Source organism: Boleophthalmus pectinirostris, unplaced genomic scaffold, assembly GCF_026225935.1.
Source record: "Boleophthalmus pectinirostris isolate CB_2022bp ecotype Guang Dong unplaced genomic scaffold, ASM2622593v1 HiC_scaffold_7, whole genome shotgun sequence".
In the NCBI taxonomy this organism is placed as follows: Eukaryota; Metazoa; Chordata; class Actinopteri; order Gobiiformes; family Gobiidae; genus Boleophthalmus; species Boleophthalmus pectinirostris.
Genome location: NW_026571473.1, coordinates 19,961,238 through 19,983,415, shown reverse-complemented (window position 1 = coordinate 19,983,415; position 22,178 = coordinate 19,961,238). Strand labels below are relative to the sequence as shown.

At 38.9% G+C, this 22,178-nt stretch overlaps 1 protein-coding gene across 1 annotated transcript; it reads left to right on the top strand.

The window, feature by feature from the left end:
- The first annotated feature begins 268 nt into the window (after positions 1–268).
- unc13a (unc-13 homolog A (C. elegans)) lies at positions 269–21,493 on the top strand. Its single transcript, XM_055164796.1, has 42 exons — positions 269–570; positions 2,000–2,029; positions 2,123–2,222; positions 2,717–2,834; positions 3,202–3,325; positions 3,405–3,475; positions 3,657–3,705; positions 4,417–4,446; positions 4,532–4,727; positions 5,434–5,553; positions 6,478–7,284; positions 8,334–8,427; positions 9,281–9,327; positions 9,437–9,515; positions 9,677–9,682; positions 9,788–9,862; positions 9,940–10,159; positions 10,525–10,752; positions 10,957–11,098; positions 11,175–11,344; positions 11,419–11,534; positions 12,240–12,403; positions 12,489–12,642; positions 12,732–12,800; positions 13,118–13,207; positions 13,285–13,419; positions 14,168–14,301; positions 14,386–14,471; positions 14,640–14,766; positions 14,839–14,935; positions 16,375–16,518; positions 16,605–16,682; positions 16,804–16,881; positions 16,961–17,049; positions 17,432–17,578; positions 17,738–17,861; positions 18,685–18,690; positions 19,696–19,725; positions 20,382–20,438; positions 20,533–20,613; positions 20,947–21,094; positions 21,429–21,493. Exons 1-42 carry the CDS (start codon positions 549–551, stop codon positions 21,491–21,493), a joined length of 4,947 nt encoding a protein of 1,648 aa, XP_055020771.1. The 5' UTR covers positions 269–548.
- The last annotated feature ends 685 nt before the right edge of the window (positions 21,494–22,178 follow it).

The window sequence follows — 22,178 nt, the reverse complement described above, 5'->3', positions numbered from 1 at the left end:
TTAAACCATGGATCTAGTTATAAACATATTTGCACATATTTGCATATTCTCTGGACAGTCCTTTTGATTAAAGCTAATTAGGTAATAAAGCCTCATTTCACATTTGTTAATGGACATGTAGTGTTAATAGATGTAGGCTTAAATAAAACAGGCCCTACCCCCCACCGCCCTGCTCCATACACGACCCACCTGACGTCAGCAGAGGTCCACGCAGCGTCACTCACAGCAGCAGCAGCAGCGAAGAGCGGTGCTGAAGCTGAACAAGATGGCTGTGTGCTGGCTGGTGCAGGAGCTGAAAGGAGGACCCAAGAATTAGACTCAAACCCAAAGGACACGTCTCACTAATACATCCGGTGGCTACAACACTAGGGAACGTGCTTAAACCCAACGATTAAAGCCGAAACTTCGCCATTTTTGTTAATTTACCGAAAGGAGGCTGGTCCATCTCAAGCCCACCCATTCAGTCTTGGGTTGAAATTTGCACAAATTAGCTTGCTACCAAGAGCTGGTCAAGAAACTGGAACTACTAACTAAAGGCCCCTTAAGAGATGTCATTGCTCTGTGTTGGAGGTAAGAAAATCGCTGCATGTATATGGATATTCTATACTAGACTACTATTTAGGCTACTCTGCTGCCAGTAAGTTCTTAATCCTGAGGTTTTATGTGGACTTTATTGTAAAGCTTTGCAAGAAGTAGCAAGAAGAAGACTGTCAGCACTATTGTACCTTATTGTAGGTTTCTGTCATTTGAAAATATAAATAAATAAAATAGCACTATTGACACTGATCTAACAATAGCCTAGTATAATGTAATAGTGGTCATTTTGAATGTGTTGGCTCACCGGAATGAAGGCTCCAGTATCATGCTATTTTTCGTTGATGTTTGATTGGCGTCTAACCTATATTGCATCCACATCCTCCCCATATTCTTCTGTCCTATGAGGACTGGGATTATCGAGAACTATTCTCTGTCGGAGGTCTGCTTTCATATTGCTACTGATGTTAGAAGTTCTTGATGTGATGTGATATGTTATGGCATAAAAGCTGAACAAGCATTTTGCTTGGCTATTTCTGGTCTTCCCTCTAGTACAACGATAATGTCAGTGTTTTTCTGTTGTTGAATTCCAGTGTGATGGTATGTGATATACTAACAACAACAAATATGGCATAATAACCAGTCAACAAAATTCCAGAGGCCCAAAGCCTGTTTAGATAAATAGGTCATAGGTCAAAGCAGAATAAGCAGCTTGGTTCAAGATGACAGAAAGACATCAAAAACAAAAGAAAAATATTTTTCATGCACACCACATTGTGCATGAAAAACCTGACAGGCCACTAAAATCAATGACATTTCTTGTGTGCAAGCATATCTTGATGTACAATGATTCATGGTACGGTGAATGTAAATGTCAATTCCCTGTACACGACTAAAATAAGACACCATTGCGTGAGATTTCGCCTTGAAGCTAATATTAATTTTCAGTCCTTCGTGTTGCAGTAGTGAGTCCGCTCCTATAAGCTTGGGTGGAAGTGCCCACCTCACCACCCCCTCTTTCTGGCACCCCCCTCGCTGTCACACTCAAGTGGTTATTTTTAGTGTTGGGGATGCAGCTCACTCGCTCTGCTCACATCCGGCTGCATGGAGAGATTAATAGAGCACGAGCAGGAGAGCTAGAAGGGAGCACACGTGCTCGCGCGCCACATGGCATCAGGGGGAGGCTGGTAGCTGTGGGGGAGGCAGAGGGGCATGTCTCATTCAGAGTGGGCGAGAGAGGTAGAATATGCATGAGAGAGAGAGTCGTGGCAGCTGTGTCATGCATCTGTCTGTTAAAACAATAAGAATTACTTGTATGAATGTTAATCAACTAACTGGCCTGTAGTTCCAGTGCTTTTAGGAAATTTCTGCAAATTTCATGAACACACTTGTCAGGTGCATTGAGTATGTCTTGCTTTTTTTTAAAGATTCTGTTTGTGACTTTGTTTTTTACTTATGCTGTCAGTAAAAAAAGGAAAGCTTGATGGACCACAAGGTTAGTTGTGAACTTCTGCCTTTTTTTTTTTTGTTTATTTGAGACATCAGCATAAAAAAACATCTGTCTCTTTTTGTGTTTCACACTTTACAGAGAAATTTAATACCTATGTGACACTGAAGGTGCAGAATGTCAAGAGCACAACTATCGCGGTGCGCGGCAGTCAGCCGAGTTGGGAGCAGGACTTCATGTTGTAAGTCTTTTAGTCTCAAGGATTTAACATGACTGTAGGGCAATAAAGTATGTGAACTGTGAACTGCTATACGTCTGTCATCATGTGTGGCAACCTTTGTATCTTTTTAAGATAAGATTTCATTCTGTACCATATATCATTATCCAGTACAGTGCATAATGCAGAGATGTATCCACTATTTGTTTATTCATTTACTGCTGTAGGAACTGAAGAAACAGTAATGGTGATCTTTTAAAGTCAACCAGTAGATGAATCAAAACTCAGCAAACTCTTTTGCTCATATCCGACCCTTTCCCATTTGTTGAATTTAGGGTTAAATTGCTTTTATCTTGTTGGAAAACAGGGCTATATTAAAAATACTCCATGGTCATATTAAAAAGATGACGTACTGGACTTCTCTGAAGACATTGCGCTGTTCTGTACAGCACTCTATCAAATTGAGTTTTTCTTGTCTCTGCTCTCTCTAACCCACTTACGATTTTCTTTAACTGCAGTGAAATAAACCGCCTGGATCTGGGCCTCACAGTGGAGGTGTGGAATAAGGGGTTAATCTGGGACACCATGGTGGGAACTTTATGGATCCCTCTGAGCAACATAAGGCAGTCCAATGAGGTACACTGTCTGTTTGCCCATTCATTACCATTTAACATGTTGGCTGGTCAAATTTGATAGTTTCATACAATAATGCATTGCATTTAATGGAGAAAAGGGTTTGCATGTTATGAAAAAAAAACAGTACAGTAAATTAGAAAATGTCAAAGAGCTAGTTCTGTTAGCAATAGCAAACAAATGCATCAGGTTAGCTGAACGCAAAAGAAACCAGTATAAATTATGTAGGGCATAAAGGCATGTAATAAATCAAATGTGACAATATTGTAATGTAGAATCACTAAATGCTTCTTGGAATGGGATGTAGAGCTACTTAGGTGGAACAAGCTCTGATTAAGTAGCAACAACCTGTGAATGACATCTTTTACAGGAGGGTCCAGGTCAGTGGCTGACTTTGGATTCAAATGTGATCATGTCTGAAAATGAAATCTGTGGAACAAAAGACCCAACGTTTCACAGACTGCTGCTGGATACACGATTTGAACTGCCACTAGGTATGAAATTCGGTTTTTGACATTTTAATACATTATCATTAATAATCTTTACAGTAACCTCTATATTATGTTTCTGTAGACATTCCAGAAGAGGAGGCTCGCTACTGGGCAAAAAAACTTGAACAGCTAAATGCAATGAGGGACCAAGATGTAAGAATTTTAATTTCTTTATTTATTTTGAACTTTTTTTTTGAGCATGATCATATTATGTGCACATGTACAAGCAAAAATACAACATCACTATAAACATTACCATATTCAATTATTGACAGACACTTTTTTATATGTCCATGTTGTATGTGCAGTGTAGTTACCCTTGACTGTTTTTCAGTATCAGGAGGAACAGGAGCGGCCCCTGCATGCTCCATCCACTCAGTGCTGTAAGTACATCCTTGTGTGTTTAATCCTGTCTGTCTCTTTCTCTCTTGTCTCACACTGCTTCTTATTCCCGAAACCAAAAACAGAGCCAGACACAAGGCAGAAATTGGGCTGATAGATGAAGCAGAGGAAGGAGGGAGGAGAGTTGATTTGATGAATCACTTGAACAAGCCTGTCAGAGCACCAGAATGACTTATAAGTGTTAGATGTGTGATGAATGTGATCTGACATATGCTGAGTTGTCAGACACACACTGACCTGTCTGTCTATTTTTTTGTTTGTTTGTTTGTTTGTTTTTTATTGAGCTAAGTAGAGTAATATTATTATTTTAAAGTGGGACTAAACACTAAATCAACATAATTGAGTACATGGCATATAGATACTTTTTCTACTGCTCCTTTTTGTTTACCACAGCTTTGTGGTCGAAAAATGTCCAAGAAGAGTGTATTCTAGCTACAATTAAACTCTGCCATTGGGTTTAAGAGGCCTGTGACATCACACACCTCTGATGTTATGAGAGGCACACACCTGCCAAGGGACATTGCCCAGTTTAACAGCTCCTTTGTGTGTTATTGATCCTGCTCACATTTTATATTAACTTCAAATAATACCTCTTCACACCCTTGATCCCAATATATTTGTTAATTAAGTTTTTGATTTCGTCTCAAATCCCCAAACTCAATTTAGAGTTTTAATCTTTTATTTCCTTGCAGGCAATTGGAGTCTCTGGGGCGATCAACAAAGTAAGTTTTGACCATGCACTTTTGATTTGAAAATACAAGCTACTATCTAATGTTAACGTTCATTATCTTTTCTTTATTTCAACAGACGATGACCCTGACAGTGCAGTTGATGACCGGGACAGTGACTACCGCAGTGAGACCAGTAACAGCATCCCCCCTCCATACTACACCACCTCACAGCCCAATGCTTCCATGCACCAGTATCCCATGAGGCACCAGCACTACAGACACTCCTACAGCGATGACATGCACGAGCTGGACTATGACCACAGAGCTATGAGGTACGAATGTATCCATTTGAAGTTATCAAAATATAAGAACTCTCATTAAGGAATAAAGACATGTAGAGATTATTTACCCATAATATTATTTTATGGTACAGCCAAGCCCCAGTGGCATTGTGTTGTTTTGATGTTTTTTTAACATGTCCCATTGTGCTCTCCTCCCCTAGAGATTAACCCAGGTCTCAGTGTATACAAGTCTGCCTCTTGTATACAGGCTGTGTGTGTATGGGGCCACTGTGGTTATTGTGTAAGAGTAGTGCAAGAGTGCATGCATAGCCATTATGTCATCTGTGGACATCCGTGCCCCCTTTTGGTAGTCACATGAAAATAATAAACAAAAGAAAAGGAGTACCTCAAAGACTTATAAAATTCAAATAATTATAATGCAGACTTGAATATATGTGTATTGCACATAAAGGTCACCCATCTGTAAAAAATCTCCACTACAATAGCTGCTCTGGCTACTACTTATTATTACTTAATGCTACTCTACCCCATGTGTAATTTATACAAGTATAATTTCTTTAAAATGTAGTTACCACAATGGTGTTGATTAGACCCTCATTCTCATTTTGGCAAGGTGTTTGCTGAAGACTGGCTTGGCTCATAATGTGTCACTCTGCTCAAAGCTGCCCCCTCTGAGCTGAACTGATGCTCTTCTCCTGCCTCTTCCTTCTCCCACCTGCTCTGCTGCTGCCACCAGACACTTTGATAGTTTAGACTCAGCCACCAACGGGCGCAGCGATATGGACTCAGGCTCAGGGTCAAGCCGCCGCACCAGTCGTCAGTATTCTCTAGACAGTAGGCATTCACTGTCCGATAGGTGGGTCTCTGCACTGTACCTCCTCTTCTCCAAACTCTTCTCCTGCTCCGGCCTGTGGCTCCGTCCCGCTGTGACGTCAGTGGTGGACTTGTCCCGTCCTCCTCGCTCGCTGTTGCTTGCATGCGCTCATACCCTTTTTATCTCTGTACATGTATTACATTTTTCAATTGAATCTGCATACTTTTACTTTTCGCAGTGTAGAAAATAGGCAGTTTAGTGTCATCTTATTTTTTAAAAATCGTGTATTTGCATTTTGTTGACCTATGCCTGCTTGTTATTTATTATGTAACAGAGTTTATTTAAGTGTGTGTGAAAATGTCTTATGTGTAGCTCTGTTGTCCTGACAGCCACTTATTAGCACGTCATCCTGTGAACCCTGGCTTTTCAGGGATGCTTGGTAATTATGCACAGTTAATTTCTACTTTCAGCCCTCTAATGGGGATCTTGCAGAGGACCCTAGACAGATTACCTTAATTTTTATCTTCGTTTGCTTCTTGAGGACAGATGCTTTGTGTTTGGTGAAAAAACAGGGCCACTGACTTTTCTATTTTATAAATTGATATATTGTGGTACTTTTTTAGTTGTTATTTGTGGCTATTTTCTTTGCCAGACTGGTTATTTAAAGTGATGTGAAGTATGTTGATAAATCTTGCGGTGCAATTGTGCTCTTGTATGTCTCTGTGGCTTGTAAGTGTTACTATATGTTGTTCTATTTTATTCAATGTTTTTAATATAATATATACAATATTATTATTAACCATGCTTCCCAAATCCAATCCTCTGCGTGGATGATACTAATATGATTGGATGTTTTAAACCATTCTCCCTCTTTACTTGGACTAAATGTAGAATTTCATATCTCTATTGCACCTATCTGGAAAAACCCTTAATCTTTATTTAAATGCTCAATCTGTCTTCTTTCAGCCCAACAGACAGCCGATACGCATCCTCTGGTGAGTTGAGCCGAGGCAGCTCCCAGCTCAGCGAGGAGTTTGTCCCAGAGGACGGAGAGAGCTTACGGGGATCTGAGTTTTACGATGAGAACGATTCCTACCACTCCTGCCACTCGTCTGTCAGCTACGGCAAAGAGGATTCCCCAGGCTGGGAAGGAGAGGATGCACAGGGAGTCTATAGTGACGAGGGAGGTTATATCAAAGATGGAGGAGAAGGAGGAGCACTTTATGATGAAGACGGAGATATGTACGGAGAGGAAGGGGACTATAACTATGAGGAAGAGGAGATTGCATATGAGGAAGAAGAGGAAATGTACCCACTGGACTCTACTTTTACTGAAGACCAAGAAGTACCATATACACCAACACCCACAAGCACTGCCCAAACTTTGATACCCCCTTCAGATGGTTTGTCTTCCACAAGGCCACCACTAGAAAAACAGACATCTCTGCATCAGCGGAGACCTTCACAAGACCAACTCCAACCCCAAAGTACAAGCATGGGTCTGCCGCAAGTAACAAAAGAGGATACAATGCCTTCATTCACTACAGATACTTCCAAGCCTTTGTTTACGTCAACTCAGTCAGATTTGAGTACCACCACGACTACAACAACTACTGCAGTTACTTTAGAGGTCCCAGCTGTAGAGGAACATGAGGAGGCAGAGTCTAGATTAGAGGTGCCCCCAGATGAGCCCCACCCCCCTGAAAAGCCCCCAGAACCAGAGAGCGCACCACCTATGACAGAGGAGAAGCCAGAGGAGCGTCCTGTGCCAAGGTCAATATTTGAAATTTATATTAACACTTTACCTGTATATTACATGATACATCTGATCTTTCTAGAGTCTATAGTTGTTTGTTTGTTTGTGTTTTGCAAAATAATAAAATCAAAACACACACTTACAAGGGCAGGAGGAAAGGAACTGCATTCTAACAACAGAAAATAATAGAAAAAAAAGTAAAAAAAAAAAAAATGTAAAGCCATAGTATTCCAGCCAAAAGATAGACTACAATATTGTAAAATAATGTTGTTTTTATTGCACTGAAAAACACATCCAGAAAATTCCACATTGTACCTTTAAATGATCCAGGAAGCACTGCCATATTTGAACCAGTTAGCAACTTCATCTTCCATAGCATAGTTATTTTAATAGATCCATGCTCTATTTACGCTTACCAGAAGATGTTTGGAAACATATGGATGACGACTTCCGGTGTAGTTAAACCTGCCAAAGTTTTCCATGGTGGATGTGACTCTAATCACATCAGTGTCACTTACAGGCAGCTGGTTGAAACTGTTGATCTGCCGAACATAACAGAACGCTACTGTGACTTCTTTTTTTTTTTTCTTCTTCTAATTCACAAATGAAAAGGCAATTTTTAAAAAATGATGGAAAAAAGAAAGAATACTATGACATCTAGATGCAGAAAACTGCCCCCCCTATCGCTAATAGAGCTCAAAGGAAGTCGTCATTCGCATGTTTCCAAAAATCTTCTGGGTTTGTGACGTAAGCATGAATAGAGCCTATAACCAGATCCTCTCCATATGCAGTGTAGTCAGTCCAGTAAACCACATCTTAAATTGAGGTGCAGTGTTTATCGTCAATATATAACTTTTTTGCAATTACCATTCAATATACAACACTGCATTACATCCCATCTCCACAGAAAGCAAACACAGACAAAGATATGTTATTACCTTATATATCTATATTATCACCTAAAGAATTCTAATGGAAGATTCCTGTTGACAATGCCATCTCAAGGTAAAAGTATAATAATTGATTGTAACACATTCAGTGTTAACACTTTATCTATCTTCCATAGCTTCCCAAGAAGAGAAATGATGGAGCCGGGTCATGCTAGAGCCAAGGCTAACTGGCTAAGACTGTACAGCAGAGTACGGCTCCAGCTTCAGGAGGTACACTATGTTTGTATTAATTTTTTGTTGCATGAAACCATGTCTATTTCTATTGAGAATAGACACAGTTGTGGGGAGGTATTAGGTATTTTAGTTCAACCCATATTTTATAAAACAAAACAAAAAACCTGCATGCATGTATAGTTTAGTCCTGATGTGTGATGTTTTGTCCACTTCATTTATTTTTGTGATGTAAATGTTAATGTTTATGTTTATCCCTTGTATGTTTTGCCATTTCATTATTTTCTTTTCAGTTATTTGCCATCCTCGTAGCGATTTGCATGTTGTCCTTTCTGATTACTCATGGTTGGATCAAACTCTCAGGTGGGTGTGGCCAGCACTATGGACCTACAGTGTAATTGTTTTTCCTTTTTAGAGGCAGTGAGACATATATTGGTGACTCATTTTCTGTCTCCATGTAGAGAATATGTTTTTGTGACTAAATTGTTTTGATCTGCATATGTCATGTTGTATATAATGTTCCTTATTGTCTGTTTGTTATTTCATTATTTAAGTCAGTGGGAGATTGTGCCTTTCAATAACTGTGTAATTTTGATGAATTACATGAACATCAGTAGACTTGTCTCTATGAGAAAGTGCTGGAGGCAGTAATCACAGCTTTGATCTCTTACACTAAGATTCAGTTCCACTTTGTGTTTGTTGTCTGTGTATTTTTATTTATTTATATTTTTTTTAACAATTGTTGCTGTCAGGTCTCGCCATAAAAGATTTCTCATTAGTTTCCAAAATGGACTGGCTTCGAAACTAAAAAAGGCATTGTTGCTGCTTTTGGAGATGGGCAAATATCACCCTAAGCTTTTTTGTCTGTTCTCATATCTTTGTTTTCTTGTAGGCTCGAGGAGAATCTGTGGGCATTGCGTCGCTTCTTTTATCAGCAGGGTAAGTCTGCATGAATGATTTACCCTTACAGTAAAATTGATGGCACCCCAAAGCCAACATTTGTCATTAAATTTAAACATATTCACCTCTTGCTATCCACATTTTTCAGAATGGGTGGCGCTTTGTATAGTATTGACAGTATGCCAGATCTCAGGAAGAGAAAAGCTATGCCTCTAGTTAGAGACTTGGTGAGTTCTTCAATTTAAAATATTGTTTAAAGTACACAAATGTGCATTCTCTGTGGGGTGGGGCAGTGTTTCACAACACAAAGTTGGGTTCTATCTTACCACTTTTTAGTAAATTTTGATTTATTTTCTCTGTTTCCATTCCATTCGGTAATCTTCTCCAGGCCATGGTGAGCAAAGTTTTACATTTTACCAAACATATACTCATTCTAGTTAATACCTAGAGTGACTATAACGGTATGAAATAAACATATCCACATTTTTCCCTTTGACAGTCTTTGGTTCAGAACTCCAGAAAGGCCGGCATCACCTCAGCTCTGACCTCCAGCACCTTGCACAATGAAGAACTGGTCAGTTTGCCTTATTTCCCAAAGCTTCGATTTTTTAAATCAAGTTTCACTAACAAGCTTTCCTCATGTGCTTGCAGAAGAGTCATGTCTATAAAAAGACACTTCAGGCTCTGATATATCCCATTTCTTGCACCACTCCACACAATTTTGAAGTGTGGACCGCCACCACTCCCACGTACTGCTACGAGTGTGAGGGACTGCTGTGGGGCATCGCTCGCCAGGGCATGCGCTGTACTGAGTGTGGCGTCAAATGCCACGAGAAGTGCCAAGATCTGCTCAATGCTGATTGTCTTCAAAGTAAGAATATACTGTACCTTTTCTTAAATTATTCTATTGAAAAGTGTATGCACTTTAACTGAAGTGGAATATTAAATACACCTTAATTAGCCATAATAAAACACAAAAAAGACTTAATTCGTAATGAATAAATAGTTTATTAAGAATGATTCTGAGTTAGCAGCTACTTAATTAATACCCTAACCTTAAATTCTAACCCTAACTCCTTAATTAAGTAGTTACTAAGCCTGTATCATTATGATTAATATTAACATTGTAAATTCAATGATGACTTCTTTTATTTTCAAAGTTTCTTTGTAATTTGGATATACAAAGAACATTAAGCTAGATAGAAAGAACTCTTACTTTGTCCTTATTGAAAATAGGAGCAGCCGAGAAGAGCTCCAAACACGGTGCAGAAGATCGTACCCAGAACATTATAATGGTGCTTAAAGATCGCATGAAGATCAGAGAGAGAAACAAGCCTGAAATCTTTGAACTGATTCAAGAAGTCTTTGCTGTGGCTAAGTCCCTCCATGTCACACAAATGAAGCAGATAAAACAGAGTGTACTTGACGGCACATCCAAGTGGTCGGCTAAAATTAGTATCACAGGTAAGAACAGTTATATTAAAATGTGTGTCAGTAGTGTACATGTTTTTGCCTTTATGTAAATATAGACAACCTGTATGAATGGAGCCCAGCTGCTGTTAGGGCGGTAGAGCAGAAGGTCATTTGACTTGAAAAAATGAATTTGACTCGTGAAAAAATAATTTGAATATATAAAAAGAGACTTTCTCTCTTTTTTTCTTTCTACAGTTTTATGTGCCCAGGGTTTACAAGCAAAGGATAAAACAGGCTCCAGTGATCCTTATGTCACTGTTCAAGTGGGAAAGACAAAGAAGAGGACCAAGACTATCTATGGCAATCTCAACCCTGTCTGGGAGGAGACATTCAATTTGTAAGTCCTACTACCATCTTTTTATTTTAAAGATTTAAATCATTACAATATCATAACTACTTTATTTGGGTTGTAGTGAGTGTCACAACTCCTCAGACCGCATCAAAGTGAGAGTTTGGGATGAGGATGATGACATTAAGTCTCGTGTAAAGCAGAAATTTAAGAGAGAATCAGATGACTTCCTCGGTCAAACTATCATTGAGGTTCGCACTCTGAGTGGAGAAATGGACGTGTGGTACAATCTTGGTAAATCTGATATTTTACTTTCACTATTAAGCCTGTTTATTTCATGCTCTAATTAATATATTTGCTCTATGTAGATAAGCGTACTGACAAATCAGCGGTGTCTGGGGCTATCCGCATGCACATTAGTGTTGAGATCAAAGGAGAGGAGACTGTGGCACCATATCATGTTCAGTATACCTGCCTGCATGAGGTATGACATAGTGTTTGTATTAATAATGTGTAAAGGAACTCATCAATGTTCAGTAATTGCAGTAATTTTTACTCTTTGTAAAAATATACACCCATACATTTATCAGTACTAAAACTTGTATCACGACTAGATATTTATTTGGAGAAGACCACATCATTACACTAAAGAAATTCCTGTTATTCCTGTTTTCAAAAGTAGATCATTATCATTATCATAGGTATTGAGTATTGTCCCTTTTCTTTAGAACCAAAATTGGGTTAGAAATTGGAGTATTGTGACAACTGTACACTTGGAATATACACATGCTATATACATTTAAATCCTCTAAACCTTAAAGAATTACCGGAAAGCATTTAAAGTCTCACTTTGCTCTGACTTATTGTGGGTCTCCGCAGGCTTGAACTCTTCACTTAACCAATTACTCACCAGAAGTGGCCCTTAAACAATAAAAGACCTCGTTATTGTTGCACAGAGGCGGCCATAAACCACTCAGCCAGTATTAAATGTTTATAGCTGCATAATGCATAATGGCTTGTGAACCCAGGCAGCACCTAATGCAGTCTTTCTGAGTGAGCTTTATTGCTTTGTGAGTCTATGAGAAAGTAATCTGCGCATAAACTTTAAATGATTTTAAATGGATTGCCTCTGAGTTATAATCCTTTGTGCATCTCCCCTGAAACGGCTGTCTCATTTTCTCTTCTACAGAACCTCTTCCACTATGTAACGGATATCCAGAATAATGGTGTGGTGAAAATCCCTGATGCTAAAGGTGATGATGCGTGGAAGGTCTATTTTGAGGAGACTCCCCAAGAGATAGTGGATGAATTTGCCATGCGTTACGGAGTGGAGTCCATTTATCAGGCCATGACGTGTGTTTTGTGCACTTTACTTATTGCTTTATGATCGCAGCTTTCTTTGAATTTAATATGTTTAATATCTTTTGCTTTATTACAGCCACTTTGCCTGCCTGTCATCCAAGTACATGTGCCCTGGTGTACCTGCCGTAATGAGTACTCTTCTGGCTAATATCAATGCCTACTACGCTCACACCACACAGGCCACCAACAATGTGTCAGCCTCCGACCGATTTGCTGCCTCTAATTTTGGGGTAAATTAACAAATCAAATGTAGTCATATGATTTATTGATGAATTATGGATACATTTATTAATATGGGAGATTGTTTGGGCTTTTACAGAAAGAAAGATTTGTGAAGCTCTTGGATCAATTACACAACTCACTGAGGATTGACTTGTCCATGTACAGGGTAAGAAAGCTTTTATCATTATTATTTGCTATTTTACCCCTTTTTCTCATGTTTTACTTTTACTTACTTTATTTATGTATTTTGTGTTTGTAATTGAGCAGTGAATAGTTTTAATTATGCAGACATCCTCTCTTTAACATGCACAGACACATTTACTGTTGGAGACACAGTCTTCCCACACACTAATAAGTGGACAGTCTTGGTGCAAAATTGTGTGGCCATGATAGCTTCCATTTCCAGCATAAAAAACACACCCATACACACACAAACAGAGGCGGATGGGAAATTACGCTTTGATTTTGTATCTATCATTACAGAATAATTTCCCAGCCAGCAGTCCTGAGAGGCTCCAAGATCTCAAGTCCACGGTGGACCTCCTCACTAGTATCACATTTTTCAGGATGAAGGTACTGTTCATCTTAACTGTTTCCAAATTTACGAACCCCTCTTTGCTTGTTGCCATTTTATTTAAATGTACTTTTAGGTTCAAGAGCTTCAGTCCCCACCCAGAGCCAGTCAAGTAGTGAAAGACTGTGTGAAGGCTTGTCTCAACTCCACCTACGAGTACATTTTCAACAACTGCCATGAGCTGTACAGTCGCGAGTATCAGACTGATCCGGTGAGCTAACAGTGCAATAAAAGTATAAGTAATATATATAATTATACATAATAGGAACATGGTTAGTTATTATTTATTATTATTTATTATGCTATTCCTTAACAATACTATTATGCTTATCTTCTTTGTCTCTATAACAAAATCATTGTTACTTTTGTAGTATACTCATATGGTCAATTCTATAATAATCCTGGATACATTATTTGAGTTTGAATCATGAAATTTGTCACAATGCCTTTTTTTCCCCTTTTTTTAAATGATCTGGTTGGTATAATAATATAGCCTGTATTACAGTTTGTACTGAACTGTAGCAGTTCTACAGCACCCACATGTCTACAGTCCCCATCACAGTCCATGCTGGCTGCTCTCTTTGATGCTTGTGCCTGTTGTGGATTTCACCTGGGATTTCTCGAAGTGCTTCACATCCTCATTAAAGCACAAGTCCCGTTCAGACTCCCTTGAGAATTTCAAATAAGCACTCTCACTTTGAATTAAACATTTCATCCTGAGGGACATTGCTATATTTTGTCAGTCTTTGCAAGATGATTTTCCACTTTTCATCCCCTGTTTTTATTTATTTCGTAACACACCTCTTATGCTAATTCACAAAAATCAAACTGACAGTTGACAGTTTTATGCTGAGAAACAAAATAAACTGTAGTTGAAAATCTTTCATGAGGAAGTTCTCATGTAAAAGTTAACCAGTGTACCAGTACCTTTTGAATCTAATTAAAATACTGTTTTCCAGGCCAAACAGGGAGCAGTTCCTCCAGAGGAGCAGGGACCCAGCATTAAGAATCTGGATTTCTGGTCAAAACTGATCACACTAATTGTGTCCATTATTGAAGAAGACAAGAACTCCTATACTCCTTGTCTTAACCAGTAAGATCACCACTTTTATGTTTTACATTTTAATGTGACACAAATCTGATGTCTAATTTGTATGTGTTTGTGTTGTATGTCCAGATTTCCACAAGAACTTAATGTGGGTAAAATCAGTGCTGAAGTCATGTGGAACCTGTTTGCTCAGGATATGAAGTATGCAATGGAGGGTAAGTACAAAAAGTTTATCTTCTCTTCATTGTGGAATAAATGAGATACACTGTTCTCTGTGCCGTCCGCAAAGTTGTTATAGAAACAGGGGGATGGTAACATAAGGATTTGACAAGGGCCGTTAATACTGATAAAAGGTGTATCTCAGCGAAATATGTTTTTTATAGAACATGAGAAAAATCGCTTGTGCAAGAGCGCAGACTACATGAACCTACATTTCAAAGTCAAGTGGTTGTACAATGAATACTGCAAAGACCTTCCCTTTTTCAAAAGCAGAGTGCCTGAATATCCTGCGTGAGTACAAGTCTTTTCTGCATCTATTTTTAAGCATTGGCATGACCGTGAATACTGATCCATGTGTCATAGGTGGTTTGAACCATTCGTCATTCAGTGGCTGGATGAAAACGAGGAGGTGTCACGTGACTTTCTACATGGTGCTCTGGAGAGAGACAAAAAGGATGGGGTAAAACATAAACAGTTGTACCTTATCTTCACCTGTCTGCTTTAGATACTAAGCTCAGAAAGTAATTCTGGCAAATATAATACATTACATTTCTGACAAATTTCATTTTATGACCCAAACTAATATATCCACTGCCTCCCCCACTGTCTATGTGTTTGCACACTCCTGTCTGCTCTGAAAAAGAAATTTTAAGACCAACTGATATAACGGCTATTAAGTTCTCATATCTACAAGATGCTGAAGTTTAAGCATTAGGAACTTAGTCAGTTCTATTGTACAAACTAATATTAATATTTATATATAATATAACAGTATAATATGATACACACTGTCTATATTCACTGTATTGATACAAAACGATACAGTGAATAGATAAAATACTTTGTGATAGTCAGTTTTTGGCAAAACATGCCTTGTTACTTTGTCTGATTTTTGAGGAGGATGGCAACATTGACTATATAGAAATATCTGTGCATTATTATCAGGTATAAAGTGGAATATAAGTTAAAAATAGACATGTTCTGTTATTCAGTTCTGTTTGAAGACAACCTATAGGTGTAAAGAACTATCTCATTGAGGTGATTTAGACTAGAGTGTGATAACTTTTTGACAGCAGGATATGCGTTTACTCTAGTTTTAGCAGCATGAAGTCTGTCCTCACCTCATTACCCAGGCTCCCCAGGGTAACACCTGCACACCTCAAGCCAATTTGAGACTGTCTCAAACCTGCAGCCAATTACAAGACAGACAGCAGTGCTCTCACCTGTCACCGCAGACCTGTCTAACTAGCTGCAGGCCCTGCCATTTCTGTGGGTCTGAAGGCTCTGTGCATGTGGCTGAAAGAAATCAAAGATCCGGATTAAAATAGCTCACAATACCAGCTGACTTATGGAGCCATCCTCAGAGCCTATATATAGTTTTCAGCCAGTGGCTTGTGGCTACTCATAACCCATAGACCAAGGGTTCTTAACCTTTTCAGTCTTGGGGCCCAAGGTTTTCTGAACAAAGTAACTTGGGGCCCTTTCTCATATTAACTGTATTATATTGTACTGATTGTGGGGCCCCCAAGGAGGTGGTCCCGGCCCTACTTTGGGCCCCGGCCCTATGGTTAAGAATCGCTGCCATAGATAATCAGCAAACTTCAAAAACGTAAAATAAATAAACTGTAATAACTATGCTGATTACTCCATAACAATGTAACTAATTATGCTTACTTAAGGTATTCATGTAAAGCAGACAAAATTTATTTACAACTCAATTATTCTAAACGAATATTGTACTAATAATATTTTTTAATAATACTCAAAGCTCTAGAATCATTTGTCCATGCTCACTCAAACAAAGTCAAAACAAGTATTTAAGCAGAAGCAGAAATGTTTAAATATATGCAGCCCTGTTATATTTTTTTAACTTACATAATATGTTTTATCTGCTTACAGTTCCAGGTTACCTCTGAGCATGCCCTCTTTTCCTGTTCAGTGGTGGATGTGTTTTCTCAGCTCAATCAGAGCTTTGAAATTATTCGTAAACTAGAGTGTCCTGATCCACAAATAGTTGGCCACTACATGAAGAGATTTGCCAAGGTACTTAAAAGTCGCACTGATGAAATTTGAAAATATTTTAGAAATATTGTTATGATCATATTAATGTCCTTCCTAATCTTTTACAGACTATCAGCAATGTTCTGCTGTCCTATGCCGATGTCATCTCCAGGTTGTTTCCGAACTATGTCACAATGGAGAAAGTGGTAAGTGATCAAAATAGTATTTACTGTGATAGTTTCACTGTTTTTGTACTACTGTCTTGGTCAACCTTTCTGTTTGAAAAGTAGATTTTAGATTAAGACAGAGTATGGTTTTAATCCACAGCCATGCATCTTGATTAACAACATCCAACAACTGAGAGTCCAGCTAGAGAAGATGTTTGAAGCAATGGGTGGAAAAGATGTCAGTATTCAGTTTATTTTAACTTTTTTAATAATGATAAATATGTATTAATTTTAGAAATGTTTTTGTTTTTTATCAGCTGTGTGTTGAGGCCAGTGACATCCTGAAAGATTTGCAGGTCAAACTCAACAATGTAATGGATGATCTCAGCAGAGTCTTTGCTGTCAGGTAACCACACATATACACCTACACTAAAACAGACAGAAAGCAATTTATATAATTATTTATTAGAATATATTACTATAGGCGGGATCTAATGGAGCAACATATGGACAGAAAGCCTCATGTCCAAGTGGCAAGTGTTAGGATAGATCATTGAAAAGAAATATTTCCAAACTTCTATTAATGACTCCCAGTACTATATTTGTTGTTAGGGAAAAGCTGTGAGTTTTTGACAGGGACATGTGGTTCTGTGTCGCTTAAATGGACAATTGCCTAAGGTTCAAGGATACAGGCCTGTGTGTTACATTGCTTCATTACTGTAAATGCAGCAGTTATAAATGTTTTGAATGAAATTACATTTGAATTAAATCCTTTGATTCTTGTCTAGTTTCCAGCCCCACATTGAGGAGAATGTGAAGCAGATGGGAGACATCCTGGCTCAGGTAAAGGGAACCTCTAATGTGGGTAATGCCAGCAGTGTGGCCCAGGATGCCGACAATGTCCTCCAGCCCATCATGGAGTTCCTGGACAGCAAGTGAGCCAATTTACCCAAAGTTTCTGTTTTAGCTTAGAAAACTTTCCAACTGAATACACAGAAAAGTTTGGTTTTGTTATATTATAACTCAATTTGATTTGTTTATTCTTCATCTTCTTTCCCTCCTCAATCTTGCACTCACTCTTTCTATCCTGGCAGCCTGACGTTGTTTGCAAAGATTTGTGAGAAGACTGTGCTAAAGCGCGTGCTGAAGGAGCTGTGGAAGCTGGTCATGAACACCATGGAGAAGACCATTGTTCTGCCTCCGCTGACAGACCAAACGGTGAGATCTTCAGCACCATTCATTAGTTACTACTGTATAATTACATCAGATATTATTTAAATTCACTATAAATTGGATTGGATTCTTGTTCTTTAATAAAACAAACTCAAAATACACTTAAACTCCCGGAGCTGCACCAAGAGAACTGGAGGAGGAATTGAAAGATGTAAGAGGGGATTCTGAAGGCAGACATTTTTTTTTGTTTCAAGTTGTCATCCCAATAAACAAATGGCAGCTGACAGTGGATTAAACTGCTTTACATCATCTCTCATGCTTCGTGTTCATATCTCCACCCCCACACACATTATATTCAGCAACCCCTCAAGAGCTTTCACCAAGCAAAGCAATAAAAACTCCAAATATAGACAATAGGAGTACACCATATCATTCTAACACATGGCTGCTCTTCAGTATGTCACCCAACAGTCACTTGGACAGATCTTTTACGCTGACAAAACAGCAGCAATTTCCTAAGATCTCTGTTAAAAAAATAATACATGGAAAGCAGCCTCTTAATTTCCTTTTTTTTTTGGGTTTCCGTGTTTTTATTTTCATTTATTATTTAATACTGAAAGAGCCTCATATCACTGTATTGTATTGAGAAGGGAGTCTAGATGTATTGTAATCTGCCTTTTGGTTATATAACACTAATTTGTATGTATTATAGAGAGAAAAGAGTGATTTGGTGTGATGTTGCCTCTGACTTGGGCCCAAACGTGTATTTCTTGATTGATGTGGGGCTCTTTACATTTTAACTGACCCTTCTCTCTGGTTGTTGTTGTGATTATTATGACATCCTGCTCCCACCGCTCTCCCTCCACAGATGATTGTAAGTACATCACTCCTGCGTGTGTGTCTGTCTGTCCGTCTACGGTGGTTTGGGTTTCTCTGCTCTATGTGGCTGCAAGTCTCCCTCTATTTATTTATGACTACTACCCCACTTCACACCTCTTCACCCCCAATGTTCTATTTCCTAATTATCTTTCTACCTTCTTGTCTCAATCCAGTCCTGTCTCTCTTGTGTAGAGACAGAAGCATGGTGCATTCTTGACTGGTTCTAATAGGTCCCACCCCTCAATATTCTCCACCAATCAATGCCTACCTCTGCTGTCTCTTCTTTCCGATCACTTCAGACAGGAAGTGGTCTACTCTTTATTGCGTTGCAGTGTGTCCTTTTACCTGGACTTTGTTTAGGTCAATCTTGTAGTGGTTTGATATAGGCCTTTGCTCCCTCTCTCCCCTCTTCTCTCTGTTTGACCTGTGTCCTGCCTTACTCCTTCCTGTGGGTTTGTTTGCTTGCATCTGATCTATTTCAACAGCGCAGTCTCCTCAGTATACTGTACCACACTGTACACTGTACTGTATGTCTCTCTGCAGACTGTCGGTCTGTTGTGATTTGACTTGATGTTTTGTTGTGAACCATGATGACTTGTCTAATACAAAATATATTTAATGTTGTATTTATTTACTTAAATAATTAATTTGTCACTATAAACAACTGAAGTAAAAAGTAGACTGACTTCACTGAATCCAACCATTCATATTAATAAGCAGCTAGCTAATGCCAAGTATCATGTGACACAAATGGTATCTGATAGATTTTATCTGTACAAGGCTGTATAAGGGAAACAGTTTGTTGCTGCACCCAGCCAACTCACATGTTATGGTCTCCTCCTTGCTGTGCCTGGTATACTGCGCAGGTTATCGCTAAACAAAATGGACCACTGGTTTATTTCTGCTGTACATGTTGTATATACATGTACTGTTATGTTGAGGGGAAACCAGACATGGACTGTGCACTGTTTACCCTAATAACCCCATGCTCTCTTTCCAGGGGAGACTGAAGAGCGCATCTCACAGTGATGTAAGGACTAAACCTTCAGATCAATGTGTCTCGTCTCTCCTTTATGTCCTCGTCTTGTCTCTCTCCCTCAGCTCTCCTGTCAGACAAACCAGTGGAATTTTTTTTTTTTTCACTTTTGCTTTTATCTTCCTTGATACTGCTGGATACCACATTTACATAAGCTGCCAACTACAATAGTAGCAGTCACTCACGTAGATTCTATAATACACTTTTATTATAATATATTAATATCTTCTGTATAGCCTCCGAGATCATGTAGCAAGCCCCATCCAGTTACATGTTGTGTGTTTAGGTTGAATCTTGTTGGCATGCGTCCGTGTCTGCACAGTTCTGTCTACCTGTCCTACCGCCACAATGAACTGAGGCGCTTTTCCCTTTTCTTCATACCGAGGTGTCTCTATGTGTGTGGATGTGTTCTGCAGTGTAATGTGGTGGAACTACACATACATTTGATAACAGGGCTTGAAGGAGAAAGTGCCTTGACAACAGTAAAGCTGTTTAGAGTAAGATTATGTAACCGTGTGTGTTAGGAATGTCACTGTCCTCTGTGTGACAATAAAAACTCTGTTCCAGTCATTTTCATGCTAATAACGGTACATTTCTCCTGTCTGCCTCTGCCTGTCTCTTCCTTTATCTGTGGCTATTTCACATTTCAGGGAACACAGCTCATCTTCAACGCTGCCAAAGAGCTAGGGCAGTTGTCCAAGTTGAAGGTTTGTTACACAATTAAGATGTTTTTATAGATAAAGACATTGCTGAAAATATAAAAATGGATGACTGATTTTGAATTGCATTGTTTGATTGTAGGAACACATGGTTCGGGAGGAGGCCAAGGCTCTCACACCAAAGCAATGTGCTGTCATTGAGCTGGCTCTAGACACCATTAAGGTCAGGAATAACTGAATAATATAGATTGTTATATATAAAATCAACTTTTTAGAGCTTTAAAAAATGTTGTAATGCTGTTCCTATTTATATTTAGCTTGCTCAGTTGTATATCAGATTCATGCATGTTTGAGTAATTCTGTTTACTGAAATTGTTGCTTCAGTGTTCAAAATGGTAGTTTTCAATTGACCTCTTTCTTTTGTTAAGCCATTTTAGATCAGTATTGTGTTTTACAGTGAACACATTCCTCCGATGATATTATAGTTAAATACTAAATATTGGGAAAGCACAATATGTCTTCTTTAAGATGTTAACTGTTTTGTTTTTATGTTTAGCAATACTTTCATGCTGGTGGTGTGGGTTTGAAGAAGACATTTTTGGAGAAGAGTCCGGATCTCCTGTCCCTTCACTATGCTTTGTCCCTCTACACTCAGGCTACAGACAAACTCATAAAGACCTTTGTCCAATCACAAAACGCACAAGGTAATGCATTCAAAATCATTTCCACACAAACACATTTGTACAGTTATTTTCTCAGTTCTACTTTGTTTACTGTGTCACAGTTAAATACATATTAAACAAAAAGTGATTATATTTTTTGTGACTTACAGATACAAAATGGAATAAACACTTAAAACATTTGATATTACATATTGCACAGGAGAAATAATGTTTAGGGTTGAAAACATAATCATACATACTGCACTATATGTCACTGAATATGAATGTGAGTGTGTGCTTCTTCTGTGTAATTTTCCTGTGTGTCCGTGTGTCTCCTCTCTGTCCACTCTGCCGCTCTGCCCCATCTGTGGGCCAGTGTTCGGCGGGAAGGGGGTGAGGTTCACCAGTAGTGAGGATATTTACCCAGACAAGGGTATGTGACACACAGGACAAAGAGCCTGAGACACGGAAGAGATATCCTCAGACCAAAGCTCAGCTCCCTCCACCCTCCACCCCACCATGAACATCCTGATGCCCTGCCTGACCCATGTCAACAGACAGATTATTAAACATTCCCCTCTTTCACTCTTTATTCAAATGCATATTACAATAAAGACACTGACTTTATGCATTGATGCATGAAACGTACACACTGATGTCTGTGTGAATGGTTCTGCACACAATACATACACTCAGGGGGTATGTATGGGCAGACCAAAGCATGAAGTGTGGACATCAGAGCACAGAAGAGAAATGCATTAAAGTGTAAAGGAATCCTAATCCAGCATGATGTCACTCAAGCCCCAGGGCCCAGCGCGCATGAATGTGAAACTGAACAAAAGCAATGGGACTGTCTGACACTGCAGATGCCTGCCTCGTTTACTCGAGATTATGAAATATTTGGATCTTCTGGAATTATATTTTTTTACAGTTAGTCTTGGGGAGGTCCTAGTATTTGTCTACTTGGTGTAGAAAGACACTCAGAGCTTTCACGTGCTGTAGAACCCCCTCCTACAGCAGCCTGCACAACTGACCTAAAGCAGCCAATCAGAAACATGCTGTCAGGTCAGGTGATCAGATTTGTCACTTGGAGTTAATGTCAAAGAACATGACCAACTCTCGCACA

Excerpts from the sequence above, each read along its gene's own strand:
- unc13a (XM_055164796.1), top strand. The coding sequence starts at position 549 with ATGTCATTGCTCTGTGTTGGAG. Across the intron at positions 7,285-8,333 it reads GAGGAGCGTCCTGTGCCAAG|CTTCCCAAGAAGAGAAATGA; the intron begins GTCAATATTTGA and ends TATCTTCCATAG. Across the intron at positions 12,643-12,731 it reads TTGCTGCCTCTAATTTTGGG|AAAGAAAGATTTGTGAAGCT; the intron begins GTAAATTAACAA and ends GGGCTTTTACAG.